Here is a 16,857-nt window from a genome sequence, read left to right as displayed (position 1 = left end):
CAATATAATACCACAATCTGATTCACACCCAAACCGTTCGATGACCATCCTAACCCACAAACCCCACCAATCACAACCATCGAAACGCTGCACCAAAACCCACAGGATCATACTCTCCTCCAATAGCGTCAAACCCGTACGGTGCACCCCATAATACCCGAACTTTCCTCGCAATTTCTTTAAAAAAAAAAAAAAAACGTGTTTAGTGTTTACTGTTCACGCTATAAAAGAATTTGAATCTATTCGTTGGTACAATTCCAATTCCAATTCCTATATAAACCCAAACCCAATCTCTTCTCCTTTAAACCCTACACTTTCCCACCACATTTTCTCGGGAAAATGAGCTGGAAAACCACTCACAACACTTGCCTTCTTCTTTTCAGGTTTCACTTCTCATAACTCCATAACTTCTTTTTTTTTTTTTTTTGAGTTTTTGAAATTTCAAGTTTCTGTTTGGTTAGCTAGAAAATGAGGGAAAGGAAATATTAACTAGCTAGTTCATTTCTCTGGATATCCAAAATGAGCGTTAGCTACTTCTTTTTTGATCTTCATGATGATGCTTATTTTTGCAATTTAATGAAATTGACTTTTTTTTAAAATTGATTATTGCATGTTATAGTTTTAACTTGTTGCAAGCTTATTGCTGTTATTGAATTGGATATAATTGTTGAATTGAATCACATTGTAAATGGGTTTCTGTTTTTTTTTTTTTTTTTTGGGGGGGGGGGGGGTGTGGAAATGTTGGTGGAAGGTCTAGAATAGTTTGGAATCAATGTGTAACTTGTGAATTTTCTTTTCATGTCAGGGGTTCGTCGTCATTGCTAATTTGTTCATTGTATTCCTGTGGATTGGAGAAGCTGGATATATGTGATTTTGAATCAATCTATGTTGAATAGCAATGGGGACGAATTGACTGGTAACTTACTAACTTATCATGAATGTTGTTCCTAGTCAAGATGTTTTCACTCTCATTGGATCATTAAAATTGAGAGTCTAGTTTGTGTACTAAAGTGTGAAATGCGGCCTATGTAATGTTTAGGATTTTGTATAGTTGAGGTTTAAAGAAATGAGGATAGTTGTTTTGAATACTGCATATTCTTCATAAGATTGAGGAAATGGAAAACAAAACTTCAAAAATGGCTTCATTTCTAAATTTGGAGGGTTATTGAGAGTTACTTTAATAAAGCTATGGAAGGAGTAAGCACAGGAAACCTGAGAAAATGTTTGGATGTTGCCCATGATTAATTAGAACATTCAACAAAGGCCCAGGTTTTTAGAATTTTAGTCTGACGTAAAATCTTATGATTCTCATTTGTTTCCTAAGATTTTCAATTACAATGAACTTGAGATTGATGGGGTTCAATGCTTTATTTTACAATTTCTATCAAGTGATTCTGCCTTTTTTTTGGGGGGGGGGGGGGGGGAGGGGGGATAAAACTGGTCCAAAGAAGTTGCTGAAGGTCATGTTTATTTTTTTATACTGAAAATGAAAATTCTATCATTCAACATACACATTTACCCTTTCTCATTACGTCATGAATTTTTAAAAGAGCATAATTTGACTTCTTTTTAAATATCTTTTATTTTTATGTGAAAATTGTGCATACTTGGAGAATCTTTGATATCTTTTATGTACACTTTCTACAGTCAGTTATTTGTGCTTCGTAATCTGTTTAAGGAAATTCACATGCGTCAGTCCTAAAAATAATGTTAAAAAGAAGAAGAAAAAGACTGTAATAGCAATTATTTATTCGTTATCATCATATCTTCTTTTACCTCCATCCTGGTCCCAAGAAGGAAACGGTTTTAGTCTAGCTTGCCAAAGACTTTAACGTTTGTTTCTTCTTCTTATTTTGGCTTTTGATTCTGGTTGGCATTTTCTTTTGAAGCTTTAGTTATTTAAATAAGATTCTATGTCTGCATATATACTTTTCCATGAGATGCAATGGTTCATAGATTGACTTTGTATATGATATCTATGGATCTGTTAGTTTTTATTCTTTGTTTTCTATTATGAAACTATATTTTTCATTTTCCCTGTTATGTAGTCAATTCAAGCAAAAAATTAGGTTTTGTTTCACTTAGTTATCATCTTTTGTCTCAATACCTTTATTTCGGTTTCACGGTTATATAAATAAATTGAGATTATAAAGCTTTTAAGAGTATATTCTTAGTTTGCATTCAATGATGCAATTTGTTAATTCCATCTTGCAGTTACTTTTCTATCAAGATATTGTTGTAGTATCTGCTTTTGCAAGGAATTCTTTTACGATTTGAGAAAATGGTTGGGTGTAATAAACCGCCTAGAAGTGATCAACCTTCAATCAAATACAGGTCTATCCCAGTCAAGGGGGTGTCCCCTGAGCTTGCTGATTTTGTTCATGAAGAATATGCTCCCACCCTCTCTGTTAATGAAGATCAGCAATGCAATACAACATCTGTACCCAAGTCACCAGAGATTTTGAGTACGGCTCAGCTCATCTCTGCAGTTGGTCAGATATGGGATTGTGCAAGTCGTCCTCTTGCTTTTCTCCAACCTAAGAAGAATTTTCATTACAATGACAAAGACTTTGAGAAAAAGGAAATCTTGGGTAATCTGGACGTCCAAGGACATGGCGGAGTACCTACTTCAGCTGATAGTAATTGCTTTCATGTTGATGTAAGGACTGCTGGCTGTATTTCACCTATGGTGCTGCCTAACTTGGATTGTCCTAAAGCAACCCAGAAGATGTCAATAATTGATAGGCATGGTGATAATTATACTCATTCATTATTCTGGAGTTTTTTGCGAGGCCATAACAACATGTCTAATGAATTGTGGAAGGAAAAGGGGTTTTCACATGTTAAAAATTCTTATGAGTTGGGAAATATATATGGATGGATGGGTGAAATCATTCCTGCCAGACTAAAACATCCTGTTAAAGTTACTGAAATTGAGAACAAGAAAACTGGTGAGAGCTGCTTTTCAGGAGGTATAACTAGCTCAGCAGGTAGCTTCATTTCAGGAGATAGGGCTAGTCCTGCAATCTTGGCCAGTTGTAATTCTGATGTAATCAAATGTAATGCTTCATCATCATCTAATAATGTAAATTTTGCAATAAATGCAACAGAAATGACCTCGTTGTATAAAGATTATTTCCTTGATATCCAAGATAATCAGGCAGATGTTGGTGTTTCAAGGAGCCCAAGTTCGAGTATCTATGCAGACTATCATATTAACTCTATAGCTTCATGTAGTAGTGCATTTGAGGAATGCCAGAACAAGACTGATGGTAATGAACTGCCTGAGAACAACAGAAAACAATCACAAAAGTCTGTTGTTGAGGATGAGTATAAAGCAGAGATTCACTCCTCAGCACCAAGAAAACCCTGTTCTGTCATTGCTAAGCAAGAGCATGCCTTTGCAGGGGCATTGGCTGGTATATTTGTTAGCCTTAGTCTGCATCCTGTTGATACGGTTAAGACAGTCATTCAATCTTGCCATGCAGAGCAAAAGTCTATCTGTTACATTGGAAAGTCAATTGTTTCTGATAGAGGTAAGTTTCTTTATGAGACTTGAAGGTGATTGTGCTTGCTAGAATTTTACAGAACATCTAATTATTGTATGACAACTAGAAGGCTTTCTGTTTTGATTTGTAAACTTGCCCAAATGCCAATTTGACAATTAATAGAGATTGATTTCAGGTTTAACTGGACTTTATCGTGGAATTGCTACCAATATTACATCCTCAGCTCCAATTTCTGCACTTTACACTTTCACATATGAATCAGTTAAAGGAGCTTTGCTTCCTCTTTTCCCCAAGGTAGCTTTATTTCTCGTGTATATGTGTGTTTCCATATCCCCTCATTTTGTGTTGAATGAATTTAGAAGCCTGATGAAAAGCCTCAAATTTTAGGCTGTGGGTTTGTGGTTCTTATTGTCAGTGTAATGTTTATTGGCTCTTAAGTCTCACACATTTATTTTGTGCAGGAATATTACTCTATTGCCCATTGCATGGCCGGTGGTTGTGCAAGCGTTGCTACTTCTTTTATTTTTACTCCTAGTGAGCGTATAAAGCAGCAGATGCAAGTTAGCTCACACTATCAGAACTGCTGGTATAATTATAAGATTCTGTATTTATCTTTGGTAATATTGCAACTTTGATGTTGCTTTAGAATATGAGTTGATTTAGATGTTTTTATAGAGGAATTCATTCAACCATTTGGTTTTAATCATTCCTGAAATATTGTTCATTTTTGGATTTCTATCTGTTGATCCAGATCTTAAGTTCAAAGTCTCAACATATATTGCTTCCTATTATGCTTTGTTTCTGCCATAATTTGTCCAAATGAGACTTATGTTGTGTTAGTTTGCTTTTTGTGTTACTCAATGTTCTGTTTTTGTAGGAATGCATTTGTTGGAATTATTGGAAAGGGTGGTTTACGTTCATTATATGCTGGGTGGGGAGCAGTACTCTGTAGGAATGTTCCTCACTCAGTTATCAAGGTTAGATCTTCCTACATGCTAGATGGGTTCATCACTAAAAAGAGGGTCTGTCATGGCAAGAAGTCAATGACACACACACACGGAGCTGGCTCTACCATGTGCATGTAATAATATATTAGAGAGAGACCAAGCTATATCATATAAATGTTTCAGTATGCCTCCCATGTTAATTGTATGGGATGTGTTCCTTTGTATCTGGTTTCACTGTTTAGTATCCCACTGTCATTAACCCTTCTTTTTATCCCAGCTTGTGATTTTAAGGCTATCTTGATCATTATGTGCAGTTCTACACATATGAAAGCCTGAAGGGTGCGATGCTGTCATCAATGCAGTCTAGCGCTCAACTGAGTACATTGCAAACAGTTAGTTTGTCCCTCCTTCCTGCCCCACTTTGAGTATTTTATCTTAATATGATATAATACTTCTGTTTTATGTTACTCTACCAGGCAACTTTCTTTTAGCAGAGTGTTCCAATTCTATCCAAATTGATAAATTACGTGCTGAGACAATTTTGCAATACCTGCAGTTAGTATGTGGAGGACTAGCTGGATCTACTGCTGCTTTGTTCACAACTCCTTTTGATGTGGTGAAGACGAGATTACAAACACAGGTCTATAATTTGTTTATAGAAAATTCATAGAGCCTTTTCATGCATTTTTTCGTTATAATTGGCACACCATTCAGTAAATGATGCACAAAGCATTTTTCTCTACTAGCTTCTTGGAATAGCTGTCTGAGATAAGGATGAAGTAGGATTAATTTTTTTTCTTTGGTTTGATCAGATCAGAATGGATATACAGTGAAAGCTTCCAAATCATTGGAAATAACAATTATTTTTATTTCTATTAGAGTTTTTAAGATTGGATGTGTTCCTGTAATGTGCTAACTGGTTCTTGTATGTTATATATATTAAGGCCTGCCTGGACATCAAACTGATTTAGGTGGCAATTCAATTGGATCCAACAAAAATCTTTGAACCTATACAATTTATTTAAAACTTCCATTTTCTATTATGTTCTGGGGCTTACCAATATACAGGGCTGTTTCTGCTTCTTACATATTGGATGTTTTTCAGATTCCAGGGTCTCTGAGCCAATATGGCAGTGTCTTCCATGCCCTTCGTGAAATTGGCAAGAATGAAGGTTTGCGAGGCCTCTACAGGTATGGTTTCTCATGGTGTGACCATTATTATTTTTTTAGGAGATGATTGTCTAATAAACTGTAATAAGTCATTACATATCCATGAATATATATTCATGAACCACTATAATATATTTCTGTTGCCAGTCTTGAAAAACTGATCTTGTTATACCCATTATCATATTATGCTTCCTTATCTGTGTGTATGATCTGGTTATTCTTATTCTTAACTTTCTGATTAGGGGATTGACTCCAAGATTGGTCATGTATATGTCTCAAGGAGCAATCTTCTTTGCATCATATGAATTTTTCAAGAGAATGTTTTCTTTAGAGGAGCCTCAACATAATGCACAGACAATCCAGTACAAACAAAGCACAGAAGATGATAATTTATCAACATTACCAATACTGTTACCATCATCATCTGCATCATTGGCGTCCTCCTCCTCCTCATCAAGACTACGTAGTCTACATTCGTGATGATTTAAGAGCACATGTATTAAAGGGTTCTTTTTGGGTAGGACAAACAAAATTTTGTTTGTGGTTATTGGGGCATAGAAGGATTGAGGAAAGCCATGTCTTCAGCGTATTTGAGAGAACCTCCAGAACCATCAGTTGGAAATGTTTTGTAACCAAAATTGTTACTGACAAAAGTAGGGTGCAGAAATCTGATTGTATTTTTGAAGTGTAGTGAGAGCTGAATAAAATTTGTCTTTACTGCGAGTTTGTCATCGGCGATTAGTATAGGTAGTGAATCATTCTTGGAAGTGTAATATATATAGCGGACTTGATATCACTTCTGTACATCCGAGCATTGTTAAAGTCGTTGACAACAAAGTAGTAAATCTTTTAGTGCAAATGCTGCAATGCAAACTTGCTGGAATGACCAGCGTCAAATTCTGCACCACTTTTTGTTGCTCCAAATGCAGGCTTGTCTTTGCAAAATCTGTTCTCTTTCAGTCAATGATGCAATACAAGCCAAGCATAAGCACAGTAGAATGCTGCAAGCGTGCAACTGGTTGTCAAAAGTACCAATGGCGGTGGTGAACAGCCTATTTCTCGCCTAAGTGGAATTCCTGAGATGACCTAATTGACATCTATATAATAGCTTTATTCTATATAATATTTATATAATATTTAAAATTGAAGTATAACATTTATTGTTGTTATATTCATGTTAAGTTACATTAATGTAGTATTTCAGTCCATTCGGCCAACTTCGGTCCATTCAATCAACTTCAGTCCCTTTAGCCCAATTCTGTCCATTTTTTGAGTCTTAAATTGATTCTCTTTTTTGTACGTTGCCTTTTCTATTTAGAGCTTAAAAATTTATCCCCTAATTTTTGGGTTGAAAAGTATAAAATATTATCTTATATGGGCCTGATTCTTTAGTTTTGGGCTAAAACATACCAACAAAATAAGTATTAGAAATTAGAGTTTTGACATATGACATATGAGTCCTAAAAAAAGAAATAAAAATGATAAATATTCAAAAGATTATCTTAAAATTCAAGTTTCAATAATATATGCATTATACAAAAAGGGAAAAAAATGTTACAATTCGAAGCTTATATAATAATTTAAATTTAATATAACATATTACTTCCATGGAATAGGGAGTTTACATTTTTTTTTTTTTTAATATTCTTGAATATGTTCAAATTAGTCAACCGATTATGGTATATTTATAATAAAAATAAATGTCTTTTTAATAACATCTTCTCCATTTATATAAAACAATATTATATTTATATAATTTAAATCTTTTTATTAAATAATGTATTTTTGTTGAATGCAAAATACATCATATGTTACATTACATAAAACTAATAAAAAAAACTTATAAATAACACATGCACTATTTGACCTACAAATTTTACATTATATTCTTATGCACATGACTTGGGTTTAAAAGCAATCCTTGTAAGTTGTAACTAATTCCGTTTGGGAATAAATTATTTAGATTTTTGCTGAAATTGTGCTAAAGTATACTTGTACCTTGAAAAAATTTGAAAAGTGGGTAAATACGAGAAAATGTGAGGTTTAAAAAACTGTACATAAAAACTAAAAACTAAAAACTAAAGTTTAAAGTTAATGTCAAACTCACCCTTAATATGGCAACTTAAGCTGGTTATGCCTATGCCCAGTAATAATTATTCTTCATAAATTACCATTGGAGATATTATGGGTTTAAATATTTTGATTAGTTATAATTGTCTTCGATGATCACTCTACAAATATAAGTGCTTGTAGAGTATGAGAGGCAAAGCTTTACGCACATATACACTTAGATTAGGTTAATTTATATAAAATAAAATAAAAAATTGATGGATATAAATTTACTAGTTTGAGTGAGTGATAAATGATAATTATTCTTCAAACCGTGGATAGGCAAAGCAATCAATTAACTGGAAGGTGGCTTTGAAGTTTAAACTTTGAATTTTAATTCTTACCGTATACCTAACAATTTATTACGTAGAAGATAGTATGAACTACTATAATAATAAGTTATCCTAATTATTCGGCCCATTAAAAACTCCACCCTGTCTAAACCAACCCTTTGCCATTGCCAGCTACAAAATTAAGGTAGAAATAGGATGGTCTACTCTACTGGAGGGGAGGACTTTTACAATTGATTAAATAATAATTGGAGCGACATAGTATCAACAAGTCGTTGTAGTATAGTGGTAAGTATTCCCGCCTGTCACGCGGGTGACCCGGGTTCGATCCCCGGCAACGGCGACAAAATAACTAATTCAACCATTTTTTACAGTGAACAAAATAATTATTTCTTTCTTTTGAAAGAATGGAAGTTCTACCTTCTTCATGGACTATGAAGGCATTATTGCGGTGATTCACGATAAATGCATGGTCATTCAGAGCTATTTTGATTTTTTTTTTTCCCCACTTGAAAAATGTTACTCCCTTCTACCATTTTTTCCCGACAAAATAACTATTTTTACCATTTTTTACAATGAACAAAATAATTATTTCTTCCTTTTGAAAGAATGGAAGTTCTACCTTCTTCATGGACTATGAAGGCATTATTGCGGTGATTCATGATGATTGCATGGTCATTCAGAGCTATTTTGATGTTTTTTTTCCCCACTTGAAAAATGTTACTCCCTTCATCTTTTAGATAGAAAGCTACACGCAGGGATGGAGCCAGCACTTTGAGTTAAGGGGGGCGGCTTTACTGTTGGTTGTGTGCAGCAATTTCAACCTTTGACTCTGCTACAATTTAGCTGCTGATGATTTTTTTTCTTTTTTTTTTTGGTGTTGGTAAGAACAAAATTATTTTTTTTTATAATTTTTTAAATGATAGGGTTGTTTCTTTTAAATAAAATTGGTTAATTGAGTTTTTTTTTTTTGGCTTGTATATTTTGTTTTAGATTTTAGATCTATAAATTTTTTTATAGTCACTAAAATGAGAAAAACTAGCTCTACAAACTTTTTTTTATACATTATTGATGTAATAAGTGGTTACTAGTAAGTAAAAAAAATGATGTGAGTGGTGGGTCCATGTGCAAACCAATAAGAATTTACTACCAAAACAATTTGTAAAAATGTTGTAAAAAAGTTTAAGAGGAAAATGTAATTTTATAAAATAAAATAAAAAAAACTGCTAAAATTAGTACACATATATATATAAAATAATAATATTTTTTTAAAAAAATTTAGGGGCCCAAGTCCAAAGCTAGCTACGTCCATGGCTACACGTTTTTCAAAATTATCCTCCTAAAATTAATTAGGAAAAATAAAATTAACTTTTCAAATAAATCAAATGATAATTTGGGAAGTTGCAAAAAAAAAAAAAGAGTGTTGTGGACAAACATTTTTTCATGTATATTTGTCAAAAAAATATACTTGTAGAGACTTGAGATTGGATTGTAAAAGTTTGTAAATTTATTTTATATGATATTCAATGATTTAAGTTTTTACAAACAATCCAGAATTCATAAATTCATGATGGAGTAAAAAAATTTAATCTTGGTTTTACACTTTTATCATATATATGGGAAAAGAATAATTCAATCAAATAACTTGTGAGTTCTTTCTCAAAAAAAAAAAAAAAAAAAAACTTATGAGTTGTAAAAAAGCTTGGGCTTATGAAAATGAACCTAACTTGGGCTTATGAAAATGAACTTAACTTGAGAAAGTAATTTTGTTTGGTGATTTAACTCAAATTTAGCTCTCATGTTTGAAATAAAATTAAATGAACAGCCTTGAATTTTTAATGTTCGACTTGTCTCATTTATAGTCCTCATCTTATTTGCTGAGCGGGGTTTAACGATTGAAGCATTTAAAGGACATATGCCGATATATTTTGACATTAGACTATGAGGTGCATTAATTGCCGTACAAAGATTCGTAGTGATTCAGGCTGGAAAATTATCAGTAGACCGATGGTTAAACCAAATTGAAAAGGGTAGAAGACATTGCTATTTTTTAGGACATTTGATTCAAGAGAAAACCTTTTCATACACCCCACCCCACCTACTTGTTCATGGACCAGGTATTGTGATTTGTGAAGACAATACTCTATTGGGTTTTACTAAAATGGTGCATATGAAGAGCAATGTCCTCGTGAATCAGCCCAATCTTTCGAAAGTAACTTTAATCAAAAGTAAAGGCATGCAATTATAAATTATTTTGGAGACAAAAACTTCTTGTGAACAAAGTTTTGATCTACTTTCCTTAGCACCATTTCCTTCATGATACAGAAAAGGCAAAAGATAAAGAACTACCATCTCTCGACAACCTAATGATTACTTCTATTTCTATCAAGTTACAATATGGACAATGTTGTGTTCTGTTTATATTTTAACTACAGAAGTTGAAAGAATCAAATAATGTAGCAAATGGCTTTTGGAACCTCTATGGAAACAACCCTCTGCCAATGGTAAGAATCCCTAGCCCACATCTCCAACAGTCCTGCATATTCTGAGAAACCATTTTAGTGTATTGAGCATGCTGTTGACTGCGGAGCCCATGCCAGTAAATAATCGAAACCCCTGAACCTCGGTGTCATGGCAGGAACTCTCAACCCCATCATCTGAGAAACTTCCTCCTTTTCTCCTTTAAAGTTGAGATCAGTCTGAACCATATGCCGGGATTCCCTGGAGAGCCGTAAAAGCTGGTACCAAGCAAGCTGATTGAATTTATACTCGAGCAATTGGAGAAAAGGGTGGATTGATCACATAGGATGGTGGGATTTCTTTTACCATCTTAGAGTCTTTTCTCTTCTCCTCTCTTGTCGCTGCATCAACTAAAAATTTCACTTCATCATTGATAAGCACTTTCAGTGAATTGCTTTGTGATAACTGTTTGCTTCTCTCCTTCCCAGCATCAACAGAAGCTTCTGTCCCATGCATAATAGCCACACATATGGAGAATGCTTGTAATGTGGATAACTGTGCATGAAAATCAACTGCATAATCCCCCTCCTGAACAGCTGTCATGGTCAATGCCGGTGTACTCTCTTTTGCTCCCTATACATAAATTAAAGTCAACAGAATATAAGATGCTAATTATTTCTATAATGAAGTCCAAATGTTAGAGCATTAGGAATGAAGAAGGAATCCTAGCGACAATGCTTTGTAATGGATGCAAGTACTACATGGTATTACTTTTTTGCACAATTTATGCAGGCAAGGGTCACAGCATGCATATTGGAACCGCTACTCTTTCTTACAACATGCAAACAATTTATTTTTACAAATACTGTCTATAGCTTTCTAGTTGCACAAATTGCAAAAAGTGACATGTGCATGACATTATTGCCCTAGTTCAGAGCTCTCTTCTTCTTCTTTCCCCCTATTTTTTCTTCTCTCTTTTGGAAAGCTAATGATGCATGCATTGAAATGAGTCATTGTAATGACAATTATGTTTAATTGTCAGACAGCAAGCAGATATAAATAAATAGTGTACCCAAGCAAGGCACATGAACACATTTAAGAAATGTTGGGTGGAAGCCTTGCACGTGGACCCAGCAACTTTATGTTTTGCAGAATGCTTTGTTACTCAAAGTTCTAGTGGTTGATGATTGACTTATCCAAATTATGATAATGAAACATGACTTACATCAAACAAGAGGCTTACCTGAACAAAAAGCTCCAAATGCTGCTGATTCTCCAGAAGTGGTTGATCTTTGGCACATTGAATTTGGGTATTCCCTAAAACAGTGAGGGGACAGGCCATGTCCCAGCCACCACAGTCACATCCTCCACCTAATCTCCATCTATCTAATAATGATGAAGGACCCCGACTTTCAGCACTTGGCAAACCATGGTTTCCAGTTGGAATTAACACCTTTACCTTTTCTGGACTTCTTTTATCGTGTAAGTCCTTTTTACTCAGCTCACTCATAGAATGATTAAGTAAGTTTGGGATCAGTTCATTGATAATCTTTTCCCCTGACTTGTATGTCAAGCTCTCTCTATTCTCATATGGGACTTGCATAACAATAGCTGCGATTTCAAGGTCTGGATTCAATTGTGCAGATGCCCAGGGGTAAAAATCTGAAGAATCAAAATCACCTTTCTCAGAGGCTTGTCTTTGTTGAAGTTTATGCTTGAATGGATGAGACCTATTATCTTCAAAAGGCTCCTTAACTAATCCTTGATTAGCTCCTTTGAGACCTTTAACATCATCACCAGTTTTTTCATTTTCTTGGGCTGAAATGCTTTGTCTTGCATGTGCAATATCATACAATACAAACTCTGTCACCACAGAATTGTCCAAAACCCCACCATCTTTTAGTTCTGAACATAAATAACAGGAAACTTGCATCTGCCCCACCAAAGAGGAATCTTTGACAGTACTATTCCATCCCCATCTACTGACATTGCTCTTTTTTCTACCATCAATGGAGTGAAACGTATATACCCAATTAAAATCATTATCCGTCTTCCATGTCTTGGCCACGAAGACATCTTCTGGGCACTTCGTTGAGAACTCGAAAAAGGGCACCCCATGTTTGTATTCTAACTTGAGATTGCCATGTAGGTGAACTGGTGAACATGCAACAGCTGAATGATGGTTCTCCCTCTCAAAGAATTGAGGATCAAGTTCTGATGCCTTTGCTGTTTTTGAGAAATCATGGAGCAAAGATTTCCTGGATGTTTTGTTCCTGCTCATGTTTATTGTACCAGATGTTTTGAGCCCCCCACCAGGTTCTGCTACATATCCTAAAGGGCTTCGCAAAGATTTGGACTTCTTGAATGGATCAAACATCTTTCTGATAGGGCTGAACCTGGACTTTGAGCTGGCTCTTGAGGAGCAATCACTTTCTGATGGTGAAGGTGAATGAAGCATTTCTGCCTTAGCAGAGAGTGACTTGTGAAACGTGCAAACTGTTTCTCGCTCAAGGTCATTACCATCATTTAAAGGACTAACAGATTCACCACTTACAAACTTTACACCCACTGAATCTTTCCCCATAGTATCAGCAAGCTTATCCCTGTCATTCAAATTGAGACAATATTCATCAAAGCCATTTGATGAGCATGGTTCTTCATACAGCTTACTCACAGATGTTGGACTCAAGTTTGAATCCAAAGATATCACTGGAGACCTCTTCTGCAGGCCGTCCTCATCTGAATTACAGAAAGAGTCAACAATCCTAAAAGACAAAGCGGTGTCACTACTACGAGACATTTCAATTTTTCTCCTTCCCTCAAAATTGCCCGTTCTCTTCATTTTCCTTACCTCTTTGGAATTTTGATACATGGAACCGCGCTTTAGCTCGATGTTGCCTTCCAGTCCAGCAGGTCTAGATGAAATGCTTTTACAAGAAGAACTGCGAGAGCGACCAAAGTTAATCTCTATGAAGTCCTCCTTTAGGCCCAACAAATCATCTTTATGGGTGGATTTCACTTTTGCCTTTCTCTTTTCAATATTTGAGCAATGTCGAGGAGGTAGAAGAACAGTGTTAGGACTCAGACCCACTTTGCAACTTTTATCAAAGTCCAACTCCATCCGTAGTCCCATTGATAGATCCCCAGTTCTGCAAGAAATACAAAAATAAAATAAAAATTACGAAACAGATCACAACTAACGCAAGACAATAGCTATCCAGTATCCACTAATCTGATTATAACATATAAACTAAATAAAGACTTTTAGCCAATATATGTAATCAATACATTGGTAGATTTATGACAACATGCCAGAATAAAAGCTTTTGGCTGCAAATTTGCTGTGAGATATGCAAATTGCTGGCATTACTTCTGTTGACACAATGTAGATAAAGCCATATAATGCATAATTTACCATATTATTAGGACATCAACTACAGATTGTAGATTAAACTGCCATTGATTTCCGACAGTAAAGTATGAAAATCACAGATGAAGCAGAAAAAGAAGAAAAAAAAATCTTACAGAACATTTGCGTACGAAAAGATACTCAATACCCAACGCATTTCAATTCGCAGGATTCAATCAACAATTATGAAAACTATGATCTAGAAGCAATAAAGGATGACTAGAAGCAATAGCTTAGTGATGCTAACCTCAGAAATTACCATTGTTTGAAAAGGCATACACCCCATTAGTGATTCCAAACTTTAAGATCACAAGAAACTAAAAAAAAAACAATCTTGATCCAAAAAACTTACACCCCTATTACACAAAGGAATCTTCTGATCTCTATAGACTTCCAAAAAACGAGTAAAGTAACAGACACAAAAGCTACAGTATAAGTACTAAAAACAAAAACTTTACTTTTTTTTTTCCTCTTACATTTCAAGCCAAAGACTAAAAGAAATGCTTCCAAAAAACGTCCATACCCCACCAGATCTCAGAGAAGTGAACCCAAAGAAAAACTCAACAAACTGCAAGCAGATGCAATCATGTCCTCCAACTCCCGATCTCTTGAGCTCAAAGTCACCATGAATCTATAAGAGCAAAAACCCAACAACCAAATTTAATAAACACACAGCTGTTAGCTATAGGAGTTCAAAGACTTCCCCATTAATCAACATAAGTGTGCTACAGGGAGAAAAAAAGGAAAAGACAGCCAGGATTATGCCAAGAGCAGTAAAGCATAGCTGCTTATTAATAAACACAAAAAGTGCGTTCTAGAAAGAGATAGTGTGAGGTAAGAGTAAGACAATGTTAGAGAGAGAAAGCATGAGTGAAAAGAAAAATCTCTCTCTCTCACACACTCATACATAACATGAGGAAGGGTAACAAGCAAACAACAAGAGACAAGAGCTGCTTAGCTACAGTTTATGTCTAAAAAGCCATCTCCTTCAAGCCATCATTACTCATAAGCTGCTGCTATGTACTAGTGCGTGTCTTTTTTTTAGCTTTTTTTTTTCAATTTTTTTTTCTTTTTACACTTTTTGGACAGTCTTGGAGAGAGCACCCATTAGTGAAAAGACAATGATAGCCCTTATAGACACTTCCTACGGTTTTTTTTAGTGGGTAATTTTGGAATTAGATAGTCACTAATTAAAAAGGATAAGTGTACTAATATGTTTTAAGGAGCTCGTCCAGATCACTGCCACAAATTATTATCTTAAGTTTTTGGGAATTGCAAATATCCAGACTGAATCCCACAATTAATTTGACTGTTTCCAATAATTAATTGTTGAATAAAATATTGTTTATATGTGTTAAAATTGCAGATCAACCCCCATTGGAAATTACTTTAGAGTCCTTAATTCTTGTATGTACACCAATTTTTCACTGATTGTTCACAGCAAAAGCTCAACCATCCCAACTATCATACTGCCAAACATTTCAAGCCATACAAGTATAAATGCAACTCATTTTAATGTTGCCCATAAAACTGAAGGGGGTCCTAAAGACATAGAGAGTGACATCATCTTTAATTTAGGAAGACACAGCTTTCAAGTTCCAACTTCCTCAAGATTGGTCTAACGTTATAGTATTATGAAAATGTTAAATCAAGCTAATTAAATTTTTTTTTTTTTTAAGTTCAAATTTGTTCATATTGGTTACCTAATTAAGTAGATATCATAAAAGACTAGCACAATTTTGCTTCAATGTGTTTTTAGGCCCTCATCTTTGATTACATTGCGCATTTATAAAAGGCAAAAACTCTCTCTCCCTCTTTTTTATGTTTTATTTTTTTTCTTAAGTCATCTTTCTTGGTCCTAAAAATGTAAAGGCTAGAAATGTATAATCGCAAGTAAAAGGGGAATAGCAAGAATCTTGACAGTCAAGGAGAGTAACGTAAATATGTGTGCATGTGATTTGGGTAACTTGCAAGCGGGAAAGCGAAATTGAGGCGGTCGGTCACATCCAACCCACGGAATCTTGCGCTTTGGATTATCTACATACACTCTCACGCAGACTTCATGTTGGTTCGTGCTCCTCTCACTGAGTTCTCTTTCTATATTTCACAAACCAGACAAGTGATGTGGTCAAGATATCATTAAATTATCTTAAACTAAACCTCGATTTGTGTTCGTGTGTCGGGTTTATATCATTTTAACTCATAAGTATTCAATCATATAAATTAATATTAATCTGACATGCTTATTAAACGGATTAAGATTCTTCTACTTTAGCACGAACTATTTATTAAATAGATCAGTCGACCTATTTATTAGATTTTATCAAAGGAAAAACGAAAATATATAAATTTTAGTATTAACTAAATTGATCTAAATTACGAAAAACCAAACAAATAATTTGTTAATATAAAATTTAGAACTAACGAGTAACTGCACCACAAATGATTATTTAAAATTAAAACATATGAGAAATAATATGTCCACAACATTTTTACAACAAATCATAAATGACAAGTTGTTACTGATTGTTATTGTTAGGGAAAAAAGCAATCTTAGTGTTAGGTTCAAATTTGAACTAATAACAACTAATCATTTATGATTTGTTGTAAAAATATTGTGGACGTAACATCTCTCAAAATATATCTCAATGTCACAAATTAAGAATACGTTTGGATTCAGCGTTTTCCAGCTGCGTCCACTGTTTTTTTTTTTTTTTTTTTTTCAACGCGTGTTTGTTACTGTTCATTGGCCATGAACAGTGATTTTAGGCCAATGAACAGTATCTTCTAGAATGAACAGTGTTTTTTACCCATTTAAAAATTATTTTGCTACAGTGTTTTCAGTTTTCAGCAATAAGTTCTATCCAAACGGACTCTAAGGAAGTATGGTCTGTAAGGTATAAGTCAGTTTTTTTAAAATTTTTTGCATAAGCCCAACTTATGCATGCTACCAAGTGGGTAAG

The 16,857-nt window shown here is 34.4% G+C and overlaps 2 protein-coding genes and 1 non-coding gene across 7 annotated transcripts; 2 read left to right on the top strand and 1 right to left on the bottom strand.

Moving 5' to 3' along the window:
* The first annotated feature begins 229 nt into the window (after positions 1-229).
* LOC142611667 (uncharacterized) lies at positions 230-6,422 on the top strand. 3 transcript variants are annotated; one of them, XM_075783765.1, is made up of 10 exons: positions 231-383; positions 806-916; positions 2,215-3,536; positions 3,685-3,803; positions 3,971-4,095; positions 4,387-4,486; positions 4,771-4,848; positions 5,013-5,096; positions 5,562-5,647; positions 5,869-6,422. In XM_075783765.1, exons 3-10 carry the CDS (start codon positions 2,282-2,284, stop codon positions 6,104-6,106), a joined length of 2,085 nt encoding a protein of 694 aa, XP_075639880.1. In that variant the 5' UTR covers positions 231-383; positions 806-916; positions 2,215-2,281; the 3' UTR covers positions 6,107-6,422. The 3 variants fall into 3 exon arrangements, 2 of the variants coding, with proteins under 2 accessions (XP_075639880.1, XP_075639881.1); XM_075783766.1 differs by lacking the exon at positions 806-916 and having other exon boundaries at positions 237-383; XR_012840084.1 differs by lacking the exons at positions 5,562-5,647; positions 5,869-6,422 and having other exon boundaries at positions 230-383; positions 4,387-4,590.
* A 1,874-nt stretch (positions 6,423-8,296) lies between these two features.
* Positions 8,297-8,368, top strand: TRNAD-GUC (transfer RNA aspartic acid (anticodon GUC)). Its single transcript has one exon. It is a non-coding gene; the product is annotated as a tRNA-Asp (tRNA).
* Positions 8,369-10,293: 1,925 nt separating this feature from the next.
* On the bottom strand, positions 10,294-14,912 carry LOC142614245 (uncharacterized). 3 transcript variants are annotated; one of them, XM_075786824.1, is made up of 3 exons: positions 14,371-14,912; positions 11,729-13,634; positions 10,294-11,118 (listed from the first exon to the last, which is right to left on the bottom strand). In XM_075786824.1, the coding sequence occupies exons 2-3, from the start codon at positions 13,616-13,618 to the stop codon at positions 10,789-10,791; spliced, it is 2,220 nt and encodes a 739-aa protein (XP_075642939.1). In that variant the 5' UTR covers positions 13,619-13,634; positions 14,371-14,912; the 3' UTR covers positions 10,294-10,788. The 3 variants fall into 3 exon arrangements, with proteins under 3 accessions (XP_075642939.1, XP_075642938.1, XP_075642940.1); XM_075786823.1 differs by having other exon boundaries at positions 14,418-14,911; XM_075786825.1 differs by lacking the exon at positions 14,371-14,912 and adding an exon at positions 14,142-14,323.
* Positions 14,913-16,857: the final 1,945 nt, after the last annotated feature.

Source organism: Castanea sativa, chromosome 10, assembly GCF_040712315.1.
Source record: "Castanea sativa cultivar Marrone di Chiusa Pesio chromosome 10, ASM4071231v1".
In the NCBI taxonomy this organism is placed as follows: Eukaryota; Viridiplantae; Streptophyta; class Magnoliopsida; order Fagales; family Fagaceae; genus Castanea; species Castanea sativa.
Note: the sequence above shows the minus strand (reverse complement) of the source record. Positions and strands in the feature narration are given on the sequence as shown.

Bases quoted from the DNA above. Each gene is read 5' to 3' on its own strand.
- LOC142614245 (XM_075786824.1), bottom strand. From the start codon at position 13,618: ATGGGACTACGGATGGAGTTGGACTTTGATAAAAGTTGCAAAGTGGGT. The intron at 11,119-11,728 runs GTAAGCCTCTTG...ATTTATGTATAG, and splicing joins ATTTGGAGCTTTTTGTTCAG to GGAGCAAAAGAGAGTACACC.
- LOC142611667 (XM_075783765.1), top strand. From the start codon at position 2,282: ATGGTTGGGTGTAATAAACCGCCTAGAAGTGATCAACCTTCAATCAAA. The intron at 3,537-3,684 runs GTAAGTTTCTTT...GATTGATTTCAG, and splicing joins GTCAATTGTTTCTGATAGAG to GTTTAACTGGACTTTATCGT. The intron at 5,097-5,561 runs GTCTATAATTTG...GATGTTTTTCAG, and splicing joins AGACGAGATTACAAACACAG to ATTCCAGGGTCTCTGAGCCA.